This window comes from Corvus moneduloides, chromosome 7, assembly GCF_009650955.1.
Source record: "Corvus moneduloides isolate bCorMon1 chromosome 7, bCorMon1.pri, whole genome shotgun sequence".
In the NCBI taxonomy this organism is placed as follows: Eukaryota; Metazoa; Chordata; class Aves; order Passeriformes; family Corvidae; genus Corvus; species Corvus moneduloides.
Window position 1 is genome coordinate 22,581,732 of NC_045482.1, and position 15,970 is coordinate 22,597,701.

Genomic DNA, 15,970 nt, shown 5'->3' on the forward strand with positions numbered 1-15,970 from the left:
TGTTACATTCCTCATACTATAGAGTATAGCAGGAGAATATATCTTCTTCCTTATGAATTCTTAGATCATAAACTTGACATTTTTTCAATTTTGCATCCATATACTTGAGGGCTGGTTGTGCAATCCCATTTCTGCATTCTTAGTAGATGATAACAAACTTTATCCATTACCCACTTGGACAGAACAAGTGAGAAATTTTTTATTAATAAGGACTATAGTGGTTCAACCACTCCTGTGTGGTTATTTAGCAGCCCTTGGGAACAGTGCACCTATAAGCTCAACCCTGAGTCCCAAGGTAAAGAACAAATCTCCAGAGCAGTAAGTGGCTAACACATGCCATTCCAATTCTCATCATTACCATCACTTAGCTGCAGTTCAAATAAAAAGTATCAACTTCCTACATTTAGCAGAACATATAATTTACTTATTTAACTAAAAGACCAAGGTTCAATTTTGTTTTACGGTTGTTGTAGCAGGCCTTGTCTTATGAGATTGGCAGACCACCTAAATAAAAAAGAATGAGAATGACGTCTTCAATTCTACTGAGTCGGGCCTTGAAAAAAGATGCACATTTCTAGATCTGCCAGTAGACTTCGCTGATCATCACACAGGATTTCTGGCAACTTACTTGAGCAGATTTGAGACATCATTATCCTGCTTAATTCCAAATAAAAAGCTTTCATACCTTCCTGTATGTTTTCAGTATACATTTCCAAATTAAAAAAAAAAAAATTCATATCTTACTTTGGGAGGAAATTTAACAAAGCGACTGACTGGGTTGATGTTTGGCTCCAAAGATACAGATAAACAGATGGATAGATGGATGGGTGTTGAAACCAAAATCCTCTTTCTAGAGATACACTCTAGCACAAATTTATCAATTGCATCATTGGTCCAACGAGATCTAGGAGATCTTATACTGAAATTACATCTTTTTTCTGCTTCACTTTATGACATAAATATAGCTTTAAAGAATTACATAGATTCACCTTCGTATTCAGAAGTTTGATGTTTCAGTCCACTAAAAAAACACAAAATTGAAAATTTTACTGACCCTTATAAACACTAAGCACATCAATATGATGCATCCCTTTTTCATTTCTAATTTGCATTCTACAACCATAAATCTAACTATTCAGACTTACCAGTGGCATTTTCCTAAACCCCAAAATTAAAATGCTTAAGAGGAAAAACAATCCTGAAGTTTTTATTCCCCTGTGTATGCTATTCTTTGATTTTATAGAGAAAAAAACATGAAGATGACCAATCAGTACCATTGCAAAAAAACCTAAAGCACTTAAAAGTTACACACAGTCTCCCCTCATTGTGCCTTTACTTCCTATTCATATTCACAACACTATGAACATCCTAGATACCACACAATCACCACAAAGTTTTCAATGGTATTCAGAATTTAAAAGTTTTCAGATTGGACATGAAATCACATTCTTGCTTATGCTCACTTCTAAAGTCCTGTGCACATTCATACCATCTTCTCTCCAAAAAAGACCTGGCATTTTGCTCTTGACTTTAATGACAATTTTTGCCAGACCAATTACAGTTTAAGAATCTATAATCTATTCTTGCCAGGCTCTAATAGCAGGGTTGGGTCGTTTTTTCCATCTTCACATAGTTTCAGTGACTATGAACGAAACTATGAGAACATCAAGTGCAATTGCTAGGGACTGGTATCGGGAGCTATTCTTCAGAATAGTGGCTTCAGATCAAGGGTATTTTTAATTTATAGTATTTTGACTACTCTTAATAAAAGCCTCCAGAAAAAGGTGCAAAATTATCATCTCTCTCCAAAGAACTACACAAGTGTGCAATATTTTCCTGGCATTTTTGAGTGCAACCACTACAAAGTAATTGCTCCCAGGGAAACTTGTGCTGAAACTTCTTGGAGCCCCACTGATGGAGACAGAATCCTATACTCTTTAAAATAAAGTCAAGAGGGTTCCACAAAGGCTTAAAAATCCACATTTTAGCTTGGCACTTTGAAAATATTAGTAAATAATGTTGCATATTATATTTTTGTATGGTTTTAAAACCTGCTTGCAACAAAATTGATGAACAGTGAGCATCTATCATTGCAAGATACTCTGAATATGTTTATAGTACATATAGTAAATTCTCTATTTAGGTGGACATAACTGAGGTTATCAACATCTATAATCCATATAAACTACTTCTTTCTCCTCAGTTTGCACTTAATCTGTCATCCATCTATAACATACTTGTGTCAAAAAGACAAAAGTGAGGTCCTTTCACAGAATGACAGGACTGGAAGAGATCTTGTGAGGTCTTCTAGTCCATTACTCAGCTCTAAAGCAGCAATAATTGTCTCACCTATTTGTACAGATGGGTAATAGATTCCACAAACATACCAGACAATTTGTTCCATTACTACATTACTCTCAGCGTTAGACAGCTTTCCTTAACATGCTTTTAATATTGTCCCATAACCTTTCCCTTGTTTCCTATTCAGTACAGATACAAGAAACTGACTCTTTTTGTAGCAGTTTTACACATCAAATGTGTGTCTCCCTAACAAATCCCAGTTTCTTCAAATGTTCTTTCATACTTTTAGGCCCATGCTCATTTTTGTTTTCCTTTAATTGTTCTACAATTGCTAATCTTTTCTCAGACCACACATATAGTACTGCACTAATCAACTGATACCTTACAAATGCCAAATACTAGCTCATGTAACTTGCAGACTTCATTTCTCCTAAAAATGTTACTGCGCCAGTTTTTTTGCAGCAAGTTCCTGGTCTGTTTGATTAAAATGAGATCTTGCAAATCTTGACCTTATCTTGCACATCTCCACTGAATTTCAATATTTATTTATAAACTTTGCAATGTCTTGTAAATACCTAATTAAACAAAGTGGAAAGGATCTATGTAAGAAAAGAGGTAAATCAGCAAAGACACAGAAGACTCAGGATTCAAGGTACTATTTTGTGCCTGCTGTACAAGGAGGCAAAAGCCCTGGTTTTTCTGCTTCTGTCCCTACACTTCTTTGCCCATGAAATTCAGTCAGCTCTCTTTTGCCTTTCACACCAGTCAGCCATAATGCCCTCAATTCTCCAAGTTTGCACAAAACTCCTCATTTACCCTCATTTCACTCTGCAACTTCTTTTTTTCCCCAAGACATTAATTCTATTTCTAGCAATAGCCTGTATCATCTATTCCAACCTTCACCTTGCCTATCCTAATAAACAACCTTATAGAACAAGCGTGGATTTCAATTATCTTTAAATATGCTACGCTTATTTTTCATTTCATGAGAAGAACTTTTAAACTGCACCAACGCTGAAAACCGCGTGAACATATCTGACGCTCCATCAATTTGTATGGCATCGAAATGGCATTATTATTGCAAAAGGAGTCACATGGATATGATTCCTTACTAGTTTGGGTTTTTTACAAAGCAGACCTGAACATATGAAAGGAACGTGCAATGCCTATGGTTTTCTCTTCTCATATCAGACACACAACTAATTGTCTAAGATGCTTCACAGGGGATTAAGTATTCCCTCACCTGCTTAAACCCTCTCATCCATTGAAACTGTAAACATTACTTATTTAAGAAGCATTAAAAGATGTCAGTGGAAGCATTTTGTTTTAGAATTCATCCTAAATTTTTTCCAAATGAAAAAGTAGAGAGAAGATACAACTATTAGCAAAAGAAATTGAAAGCATATATTTAACAAGCGGGATTTGTGGGAAGAAATCAAACAAGACATAGATGCATTGAAGTGGGATGATTTCCACACAGTAGTCATACTTTTTTTTATTTCTGTGCAAATGTCTCAGGCTGTCAATTATTCTTAAACAGAAACACCAGAGCACACCATATGATCCAGATGTATCTTTTTTTAACTGTGACACTAGAAAATATAAGGAGAAGTTGGGGGACTTTAACAAATATCTGATTGTGACTGATACTTCACTTCCTTCTAGCATTTGCTGGGAAAAGTTGGGGGTTTTTTCTTTTCATTTAGAACTTGGAATCAGGCAGTAAAAAAGAAAATACCAAGAGCAGAAATGCAATCCTAAATTTATACTTACAATTAAGTTTTAGGATTTTCTTTTCAATGGTGCCATTATCTCGGCACTCCTGTCTTGAAAATGTAATATGGCCTCTATACTTTTCCAAAAGTATCACAGCATTCCTGTAGTCTCCATAAACTTGCCTTAAGTGTTGCTATAATGCTGGAGAAGTGAACTGGGAATGAGTACTGTTATACAAACCATGGGGTAAGGCTCTGACACCCCTTCTCACAATGAGCAATACATTTAATCTGCGAGTCTCATCCGAGGTCCCACTCAGCATTAACAAAAGCAAAAGAATTTGGCCTGTTAGTGTGAGCATCTTCCCACACTCACCTGCTACGTTAAAAATAGTTACTTCCCAAGATCTTGCTATACCATTCTCCCACATATGGAGTCCTAAGTAGCAATAGCTGCGTGCCATTTGCCGCAGCAACAAGAGTGCTCTTGATACAAACACTGTCTTACCTAGAGCATACATATCATAACTACAGTGCATGCATATGCAGTATCCACATATAGCTCAGCAATGTCATGCTTTAAGGCCTTGTATCTACCAGATTTGAACAATAAATTAAAAAATAAATACAACAAGGATTTAAGAGTGAATGAGGAGGGCGAGAGAACACGAACTTAGGAAGGAAAAGTCAGTTTCACTTTCCATACATGGGTTTTACTGCTACCTTCAGAAAACACAGGAAAACAACATGCCAAACATAAACATAGTTAGCAAAAATATCTGTACTTTGTCTATACATCCTCCTTACAGCCGAAATAATCAAACATCTACCAAATAACAACCCTATTGTAAAAGCCAATTTTGACTTGCATATGAGAGATCCAGAATGTACAGGAACAAACATGAACAACTTGTGCTATGAATAAATTGCCAATAAAGTCAAAATAAAGCAACAATTTTCAAAATAATTTACATGCAGTCAGGTATACATGTACACAAACAAACTGGCAATACTTAGTTCTTTGCTAAGAAACCAACAGAAGATCTTTGTAAAGGTCTGCAGATTGTTTCCCCTGTTCTGTAAACAAATGATGACTCCTCAGAAATCTTTCAATTACTCACAACTGTTTTAAAGCATTCTGAATAATCAGTGAAAAAAATATATACCTGATGACTGATAAATAAATCACCAGATGATTCTGAAAGCATACAAGAAACTGCATTTTGTTACCATATTAGTATAGGTACTGAACAATACAAATTAAGACTGTATTTGCATTTCCAAAAGTGGGTTCAACAATTTGTTTCCAGGTGAACAATTTCCTTTTTCATTTATTTACACAATATTGTACTCATAGTAAATTAGCAATAGATTTCTAATAATTTGAACCAGAAGTTGTCCACACTGCAAAAAAAACCACTAGCACAACTACTAACAAGACTGTTGTCTCTGTATAAGACCTGTTTTCAAAAAAAATGACAGGAAACTGCCAGGGAAATTGTTTAATTCCTCAGAACCACAGGCAATAATGTATTGTCTTAGTTTTCAAATTGCTAGAAATTGGGGTTTTCAATTAAAAGCTTGCATAATAAATCAGTAACACATGACTAACACTAGATTAAAAGTAGATTCCGCTTTGTACAGACTGTGGGATTTTGGTGGAAAATTTTATTGAGGCTTTACAATCTCTGAGCACCATTAGAAGATAAAATTTATTAAGGACTACACTCGCATCTTCTTACTAGAAATAACAATAAAACATATAGTGGGTTACAGTTTCACAAAAAAAGAAAAAATTAACTCTGTTGCACATACCAAAGCCCCCAGACTAACCCCTGAAGGAAACAAGCTCTGCTAGAAGCCTTTTCCTTCATACCCAGAACCCACTGAACTGGGACAACACTTGGGAACAGACTGTATTCATTTGTTCTGTTTGTTTCCAGTCAAGATGAGGATTGATCCCCAGAACAGAAATCCTCTAAAGGTATGTCACAACACTACCTCCCAGACTAATAGACCTTAGCACCAATTAGTTAGCACCTATTCCTGCTTCCTAAACTCTACCCTGACTCCAGGTACAAGAATCCCAGCACGCAAAAGTCTGCCTTACCACAATGCAGTGCCCTGGACATGAGCTAGGCTGAGACTGCCACAGCACATACAAATGCTTTATTGCCTGACCACAGAGAAAACATCACCAGAACCCAGAAATCCTGAAGGAGCTGTGCCTTTGCCATCGTTGCAGCAGGAAAGCAATGTTGCATTGTTGAGCTGCACATGGCCTCTCAGAAACAAGAGTAAGAGAGGACTGAGGTAGATGATATGCCACATATATATATATTACATAGAGTAGAGAAGTCTCCCTTCCCCACTTGAAGCAAACACAACTGAACTAGTTAGCTATAGTAAATGGAGGTGGGAACCAGGACACGACCTTAGCAAGCAAAAGCACTGATCTACAGCTCTACAGGCAGGGACCTGCAGCTCTGCAGAGAGGTACTGCACCAGGGCAGTTCCTGAGGGAACAAGGGACAATTGTCCCCTCATCAGCACACAAGAAATACTATCTTCTTTGGTCGTCTCAACCACAGCAGTAGCCTTTATTTTTCCTGGGCACAGCCACGGAGAAACAAAATTTAAAGCCAGACAGCCCAAGGCAATCCTGCACGTTGTGCCTTCTGAAAGCTGACTCCTCTGACTCCCTGTGCAGTGGCCATCGCACAGAGACAACACAGGCTGACAAAGTGAGACCAGCACACAGGCCAGCAAGGTACGACCAAGGGGGAAACTGCTGCTGACTGAAGGCTACTGCACTGGTGTGAAACACTGAGGACTGAGCCTTTCATGGAATCACTGTCATGAACTACAGATAGAAACTGGGTTTACACTTACTTGTCTCTCTACAGAAAGGAACTCGACAGCTAGTCTGTCAGTGAAAGCAACAGGACCTTCTACTTCACTGTCAGAAACTAAGAGAGCAGCAAGTAATAGGAAGTAGGATTCATAAACAGGATCCAGAAAGCAACAGGAAAAACTGTCCCTGCCACAAGGAGAAAGAAGATGCCAGAGATAGCCTCATACTGTGTAGCAACCTGCCACCTGATTGCAAAATGGACCACGTCAACAGATGATGGGAACAGACCCTATGAAAAACGGGCTTGACACGAGCGCATCTCATCAACCTGCAGCAGCTGAGACTTGTCTCTTTCAAGCTTTGTCAATGTTGTGCAGCTCGCTGTGCTAACACACAGCCATTTCAGGAGCAGCAAAGCCTCTACAGACCTATGCAGTGTGTTGACAGGGATGTGTACGCACAGTCAGACACTTGTGTATGTACATGAGAGACTTTTCCCTGCCCCAGACAGATTTTCTGTGCAAGGCAGGAACCACCATTCACAAACAGAATCTCAGTATGAGATCGAGATCGACACCCACACTTAAACCTTCTGTGTGTCTGCAACCCTGTGTCTGGGGGCCTGGCAAGAAAAAGTCCCCCATCAACTGATCTCTTTCCTACTGGCACGGCAAAGGCTGCCCAGCCGCCCCTGTGCAGCCACACGGCGCTCCGAGGAGCGGGTGCACCGCGTCCCCCTCAGACAACAATAACCCCCAGATCACCAGCTCCACGGCTGAGCACAAGAGACTGCGACACGGCAGCACGAAGCACGGCCCGGGATCCGGCGGGAGGCAGACCCTGCGTGTCAGTGCCAGCCCTCAGCAGATTTCTCTGCGGTCTGCAAGCGAGGAGGGCCTGGGACCTCCAGCTGCTGACCCAGCCCCGGCCCCGGAGCGGGATCCCCACGGAGCTGCCCACAGGTGCTCGCTCCCCTGCGCTGCCCCGAGCAGGGGGGCAAGAGAGCCTGAGAAAGGACATGTCGGAGGCAGGGTGACACGAAGAGAGGGGGTACCGAGGGGAAGGGGATGCCTGAGGCGGGGAAGGGGGGCCGGAAGGCAGGGTGCTTGCATCGGCGGGACACACGTACACACGCGCACAAACACACACCGCTCCGTCCCCGAGCGTCCTGGCGCCCAGACACTCCCGCCGCCGCAGCATCGCCCGGCACGGGAGCGAGCCAACCTGTTTCCCCACGCACCGAGAAATCGGCTGCGGCGCCCAGCACGGGCAGGCGGGCGGGAAGGCAGCCCCCCGCGCCCCCTCCCCGGCTGCCTCCCCGCGGGGCGCGTCGCACCCCCCCGGCCGGGGCCGCGCTGCGGCAGCCGTACCGTGGGCAGCAGCGGCTCCATCTGCGCCCCTTGGTCCTGAGTCTCCATGCGGCGGCGGCGGGGCTGCGGCGGCGCCCCCTCCCCGCCGCCCGCGGGCCGGGGCGCTCCCCGGGCGCTGCGGGAGCCGCTGGGCTGCGCCGGGCTCGGGGCTCGCTCCGCGCTCCCGGCTCCGCGCTCCCGCCGCGGATCAGGCGGCGCGGAGGCAGGAAGCGCGCGCCAGTCACATGGGCGCGCGCACCGCCGGCCCCGCGCGGGGGGGCAGCAGCCGGAGCCACCTGCGGGATGCGGGATGCGGGATGCGGGCTCTCCCGCCGGGGCCGCAGGGCCGGGCCCGCCTCCCCTCTACACACCGGCACCCCGCGGGTGCTGGAACGGGAGCGGGGAGCGGGGAGCGGAGGGGCCGGGCCCCCCTGGCTGCCCGGTGAGACTATCGAAAACATCAGACACGGCTCGGAAGTTTTAGCACTTCACTCCAAGCTTCAGCCGCAGACTCCCCAGAACTGCTGCTTCAGTGCAGTCTTGGGCCAAGGTTTGATTTAGCCAGCACCAGAAGAGTACCAGAAAACAGTGACCCTTCACTCGGTCCTGCCCGACTTTGACCCTTAGTTACAGAAAGCACCTTCAAAAGAGAGTTCTGTCCCACTCCCTGCTACCATAACCCAAACATCCCCTTCTACATGCAAATCACAAACCTATCAGAATACCATATTTTTCGGTATAGGGTTAAAAAGAGTCTTACCCTCTTTTTCACCGAATTTTATCATTCAAGCCTGCTACACAGTTGGCTTCTCCTAGTCTATCTGGCTCTGCATCTTAGTGGTTGTATTCAGCTATACCAAAACCCCAACAAGCTACGCAAATGATTGTCAAAGCCCAAATTTGCTGTACAAATGAGAATAAGAAGTTGAGTCCCCACAGTACTTGTGTTGCTAAGAACAAGCATGGCGTTGCCTACCAAAACAACTGAGCTCGAGAAGTTTATATTTTCATCACTTCCCATGTATCTTCCAAAAACACATGCTCATCCCAACCTGTGGGCATAAAAAATCAAAATGGACAGAGACCTGATTATGAAAAATAAACTAGCAAGTAAACTTCTGTCTCCCTGTTAACATTAATTTCCTTCACAAAGCAGCAGGCCATGCCCTACATTTTGGATATCCTTTGCAACCTAAAAGTAGATCAATAAACAGCTTCACTAAATCTGATTTAATTTCCTCTGCTATGGGACATGTTCTTCAAGTCTCCCAGAGATCTTCCAGATTGAATTACTTGTACATCAGCCAAGCGAGACACAGAGCTGGGGGAGCAGTATAAAGGAAAGGGGAGTCAAAGATGGTTCTTACAAAGAAGGGGGCTATTTTTCTGAGTTACAACTGCGAATTTGGTCTTTAAAGTGACACATATATGTAACACTGCAGAAAAACAGACAACAGATATGGTCCAGATTCTGAAACAAAGGCCAGATGTGTATTTTCATAACACGATTACAGATCTACAGTAATTAACATAGGAGGCCATTCAGGTCACTAGAGGTAAGGCTGTGTCAGCATTTGCGCAGTAAAACCCTATTTGCAGGAGCTTATAATTAAGCTATGAAAGTCATGATGAAGCTGGGAAAGAGTGAGTTTAAAAGTGATTTTCCTCCTTTAAAGGAAAGAGATTTAAAGTGAATATACCACCTGTGAAATCAGGAAGACCAAAAGCTTTCAGTCTACAGGCAGTTATTTCAGTGAATATTAGTTTAAGCACCTTGGTCTTCCCTGCCTAAATATCTCAGGCTTGTCCAAGAGCATTTTTTCAGTAGGTACTGCTATTCTTCAAGCTCAGTGGCGTTTACACATCTTTCACTCCCCAAAATATTCCCTCAAAACACACTCATCCACATAGACACATCTAATAAAAGTAAAGCCCCAAACCAACTAATATATTGTGTACATGACACTATTCCCCAACATTTCACAGTGAAAAACAGGATCAAGACCACAAGCACCACACTCAGAAGTTACAAGTGAGTTGCTGAATGGGCCATCAAATGAGAGTTGGGATCAGCCATGTAATTGTTTTTGCAAAGGTGTTTTGTCAGAGTGCTTTACAGTCAGGAGGTCACCATTATGGAATAACAGATGAAATATGGAAAAGGTCTATTAAATAGCAAACCTCTCCAAATCATTCTGTATTATCCTGCTCCACACACATAAAAACACCACAGACCTCTGTAGCTACAAAGCCACAAATTGATAGCCAGAGTCGAAGTGCAGATCATTCTTTCAACAGCTGTGACAAACGTGCTTCAATACAAAGGTCCAAAATGTTCAATCCAAAAGCTCCAAAGCCAAGGGCTTTGCACATACAAAAGTGGAAGAACATAAAGGACCTAGCTGAAAATTCTATGTTAATCAAACATAATTAAGTTATTTTTTGTAACATTCTAGCAGTATAGCACACCAAAGAGAGAATTAAGAGAAAGTAATATTTATTCTCTAGTTGATTTATAATTGGATTTGAATTCTATTTTGCCTTACTTAAAGTTGTCTTCTTTCACTATTGCATCTGATTGTAAGCCATACTTCCATGTCCAGCAATTTTGTTGGTATTACTCTATTACAGTAGTAATTTCACTTCTCATCTCAAAAGAATAAGCTTTAAAATTGTGAGATAGGGCAGGCTTTAATATCCAGTTTCAACTTTTACTACACAACAAGGTGTTATTTTCAAGCTTTTGTACATGTAGGGTAAGTAAAAAAGAGAGAGTTCTCAAATCATCAATGACTGGAGAAACTTCATCACAAAATCAGGCGGGAAATCACAACACGTAGATACACTTAAGTTGTAAGATTAAGAATACCTAAGATATGCTATAAAAATAAGTAATTTTGTAGCATATTTATGTCAGACTAATTTTTTTCTTTATATATATTCCTAGTGCATTGGATAAATGAAATAGTGAGTGTTTCTGCATTTACTTTTACAGTGATAAAACTCCTAAAGCAAATATCAATGGAAAAAAGGGGAAATATTCTTCTTGTTCAATAACATTCTGAATTTATGTCAGAAACTGACCTGATCCCTGCCTGGTGTCATCTTTCATAAGAAATTAAAGACAGCAAAAGTTGACTTTTATTCTTCTCCTTTGAGAGAAGAATATTCTTCTCCTTCCTCAAACTGCCTTTTACCCCTTTGGCCTGCAGCAAGCCAATAACTCAGATGTTCTCTTGAGTCATGGCCAATGTGTTAAACCCCACTGAACAGAGATTTTGTTCCTCAAAAACTGTTCACAAGGTGTATGTTTTATATATAAGCTGAATTACATTCAAAAGACTCAGACCATTCTCAAAGTACTTTGTAGGCATATACCATAGATTTTGGAGGCATATACCCATCTATCTGAGCTTGACATAAAAATGGTATGGGGTGTAAATAATTCCCACTGTCTTGAACATCAGTGACATAGCTCTGTTTGTACAAAAATAGATGTGTGATAAGCAGCACCAATAATGAAGACCTAGAAACCAGAGAGTTCAAGCTCATGAGAAGTCCTGCAATATTTCTCTTAGCAAGTCTTTGTAATAAAATTTCTGGTTTTTTACCTAAAGAGCAATTCCTAATTATCAGGAGTGACAGGTACTTCCTCCACCTAAGTCCCAAGAAGGTATTCTGGTATAATAAGTGATGCTATATATATGGGTGTATTTTTATATGTGCATAAAAGCTGTCACAGAGTCCTAGTATCACTTACTGGCCCAGTACCACTCACATTTTCACTGTCATACCTTTCTGTCAGTTTTCATTTTGCGATCAATATATAGCTAAAATTTAAAATAAGTACTTTATTTAAACCATTTCTCTGAATACAATTCCTGTTCTAGGAAGACATCCTGGGAGTATTGGCTCATCTCCCAGTTTAGCCATAAAATATGTCACTCTACCAGGATGGAGGGGGGTGGGAATTGCTGCTAAGCAAGAGTGAACTCCACAGGGCTGTTAGTTACAAAACTGAACATGAGGACTACTTACTTTAAAATGTCCCCTTAGCAGAAATATGCTTGAAGCCTAATTCATTCATTTACATCTAGGTCCAATACTCTCACCACGTCCTTAATTCCAAAAAGAACCTGCACTCTGTCAGACCTAATGTTGTTGCCAGTAGATTTTAGCAACATAGTGAACAATTTCACACAATATTCAAAATCAGAAAGGACTGGGGTTAGATCAGTTTGCCCTCTCTTGATTCCTGCCTAAGCTCAAGCCTCAAATACACTGGTAAATAAAATGCATGCACAATACACATTAATTTGAATGCTCATACTGTGCATATTTATCATAAGCATATTTCTTTAATGAAGGGAAACCTTTTTAAAAATTGCAAATTATTTTCAGCTTGTTACAGGTTATTTCTATTTCAAGTAAAACAGCAAATTAATTTCTAAGCTTCTGGAGGGGGGGAAAAATCACTATCAAGCAGCCAAAACCCTTTTCATTCTGTTTTTGTCTTACTGATCATAGAAGATGAAATAGTAATGGGTGGACCTGTCAAACTGCATTTCATACTAATAAAAAAAGACATGAACTACCTTTACATATCAAAAGGAGCATCCCATCGATATAACCTACTCCTAAGACATTTTTTCCCTGTAATTAGAGAATCTATGCTGACAAGAAGGTAAAAAGGGGGAGGGGGAAAACACAGATTCTGGCAGCAGTGTTTCCTCTCTCCATTCTTCCTCCCTAAGTGAAGATAAATAACCATCTGGATCATTGTACTGCCTTTGTGACAGGTGGTACTCAGTTATGTTTTTCATTTGATTGGAAAGTGGTAATAGCTCTTTAGCAGCTCTTTCTTTTTCTAATATACTCTGCCTGAAATAATTTACTCTAAGTTAATTCATTTGAAATGTGATCCAAAAAGGTTCAGTACTGATTGGGATGTATTCCTCAATTGCAACATAATCTCTTTCTTCCTATTAGCATTCAAACTGGAAAAAAAAGTACTCTAATTATTGTTTCACTAATATAACTTCTCACATTGTTCAGCCAAAAAAAGTAATGCCAATGAAATATGTCTGTGTCCACAGCCCAATCCTACAACTCCTATGACACAGGGAGACAATCTGTGTTGGTAAAGAGCATCAAATATTTGTTACTTTCCTAATTTCCCCAAAATGGATCCTCTATCAAAGGTCGTGAATTTTATGGTATTCTGATTCTAAGCTAGGCCTTTGGCTTTTGCTCTAAGGTCAATATTAGAGAATACTATTTTAAAATCTAAACTAAAATTAAGAGGTGCTAGAGACTCTGGAAACAATACATGTAATTAATCATTACCTTAGTTTGCTAATTATTAAGATAGCCACTCTTTCTAGGCTTATTTTTCAAGTGAAAGAATTTCCTCAGACATCATCCATTTAATCCTACTTTGTAAATAAAATATGTTGAATCAGGCCCTGATTAGTCACTGACCTAAATAATCCTTCAGAAAGATTAAGCAATCTTAATTTAAAACCTGCAAGGGAGGGATAATATATCTCGCTCAGTTACTCTAACAGCAAACTATAACTAGACATGTATCTAACAGAAGTAAGACAATATTTATCTAGATTGAGCTTCAAGTTGTTGGATTTTGCTACATGTCTTATTTCAAGGCCAAGAAGTCCTCTAGCATCAGGAATGTTTTCCTTATATAGGTAGCGACTGTGTTAATACTTCTCTTCCTTTATAGTGCTTCTAATTCTCTGCTTCTAATCCTTCTCTTTACCCTTGTCATGGCTCCTCTCAAGTTTCCAATTTGCACAGGAACACCACAATATTACAAAGCTTGGCCTGACAGTGTAGCATTAGGAAGCCAGACTATATGCCTTTGACCTCTGGATCATCCCCTGTTTTCCACATCATGAAACATGATTGTTCCCTTAAGCATTGCACCGCAAGGAGAGTTCCTAACTGGGGCATTTACAGGGTCAGATGATGGTTATTGGGGGAGATGAATGAGGCTGCAGTTTTGTTTGCTTGCAGTATTAGAAATTTGCAAATATATACTACAGTAAATATTATGAAGTGCATATATCTACTTTCAACTTTTAAATCCTATTCATATTCATTGTCTGGTGCTTGCTGTAGGCTATAATCACTTCAGCAGGGAGTTTATCAGCCTCTATGACAGACCAGACTGATCACATGGCTTTACTGTGACTGAGCCAAAGGCACAAAACTTTGGACAGAAGCTTTTCCATAGGTATTCACGTAACTGTAGAAATAACTATGTAAAATTCATGAACAGTAATATTTTGCACATATACCTGAGACACCAAAGCTATCTGTGTTAGTCCCAGAAACAGAAGCACTAAGCTGTGTCACGCTGTACCCATTTTTCTCATTACATCTTGGGTGAGATGCGTTATCCCAACTGCTGGGATTTTCAACTTTGTCTTCAATTGCAGGCAACTGAGGAGATTGTTTGCAACACTACTTCAGCTAAATCAATTACTCCTGGCAGAAAAAGCACCCACCTCCTCCTCAGGTTTTCTGAATACAAAGTTCATTCAAACCACTTCAAACCTCAACAGAGAAAAAGGAGAGAGAAAAAAAACGGCATGGAAAATTATTTCTTATTTACAGTTTTGAAAACAAAGCTACAAAAATTACAAATATTTCAATAAAAATCCCAGTCTAGATTGCATGTAACCCTGAAGTTTCTCAGTAAATCAAAGCAGTGCTACAGGTAATTTATGGAGCTGGCAATCTAGCTCCCTCTCCACCCATCATCTTTGATAGGAACCCAACCCTACTATCATGGAGTTTGCTTAGCAGGTAAGATTATTTTCTCCTCTTTTGGGAGCATCTCTGAGATACCAAATAAAAATGAATGAAGACTAATGCTTACTATACTTTCTAATCACACATTTCTTACACCCTAAGCAGCCTTTTTGCCATACACAAGATTTCTAAAACAAATACTTTAGAAATTACATCACATGACAATTGTTCATTGTAAGCATGTTTTGCTATTTTTATTATTTGCAGCTGTCGACTATATATTCACAAAAACTAGATCCACATGTAATACATTACTAATAAAGATAACAGTGTTTGCTTTAAAAATGCTTCTTTTGTTTCAAAATACCACCTTTGTCAGTTTTGCTGCTCTAACCACTACATAGAGGAAAAACATTTGCTATGTTAATACTGACCTTAATTCTGCTAAAGAAATAAAAATACACGTCCTCCTTATTTTTCCACATGCTACATTTCCAGACAAAAATTCTTACCTGGAATCCAGAATCCAGGATCTTGACTGGCTCATGATTTCACAAGAGCAGCAGCTGGCAGAAACTGGCAGAGCTCTAATATAGTCAAATGGGATTTATAGATGAAAGTGCATTCCTTACTGAACTAGCCAACTCAAATCAAAAGTAGGAATTTAAAAAAGAACTATTTGAAAAGAATAGCTAAAAAGAAGTAACTATTCTCTTTTAAAGATAAATATTTCAGAGCTGAGCTTTTAAATTGCAAAAAGAGAACAAATTCATCCATGTTCCCCAATAGGCAGGTAGCTGGGACACAGAAAGTGAAATCTTCATTGAATTACTGGCCTCACAGAAGCCAGTGATACCAATTCCTTGGTTTTGTAAGAATTTCACCTCATTAGGAAGACACTTTTGGCCTAAAAAGTAGGGATCAGTGGTTCAAAACCTAATTGCAGACAGTCAGCATGTAAGTGGTGCTCATTTCCA

General features: G+C 40.2%; 1 protein-coding gene across 1 annotated transcript in view; it reads right to left on the bottom strand.

Annotated features, from left to right (window-relative positions):
• Window positions 1-8,342, bottom strand: part of SLC4A10 (solute carrier family 4 member 10) — a 154,143-nt gene extending 145,801 nt beyond the window's left edge. Inside the window, exon 1 of the mRNA XM_032114046.1 lies at window positions 8,241-8,342. Coding sequence (XP_031969937.1) covers window positions 8,241-8,288 — 48 coding nt within the window. The 5' untranslated portion in view covers window positions 8,289-8,342. The remainder of the gene's footprint in view (window positions 1-8,240) is intronic.
• Between the last annotated feature and the right edge of the window lie 7,628 nt (window positions 8,343-15,970).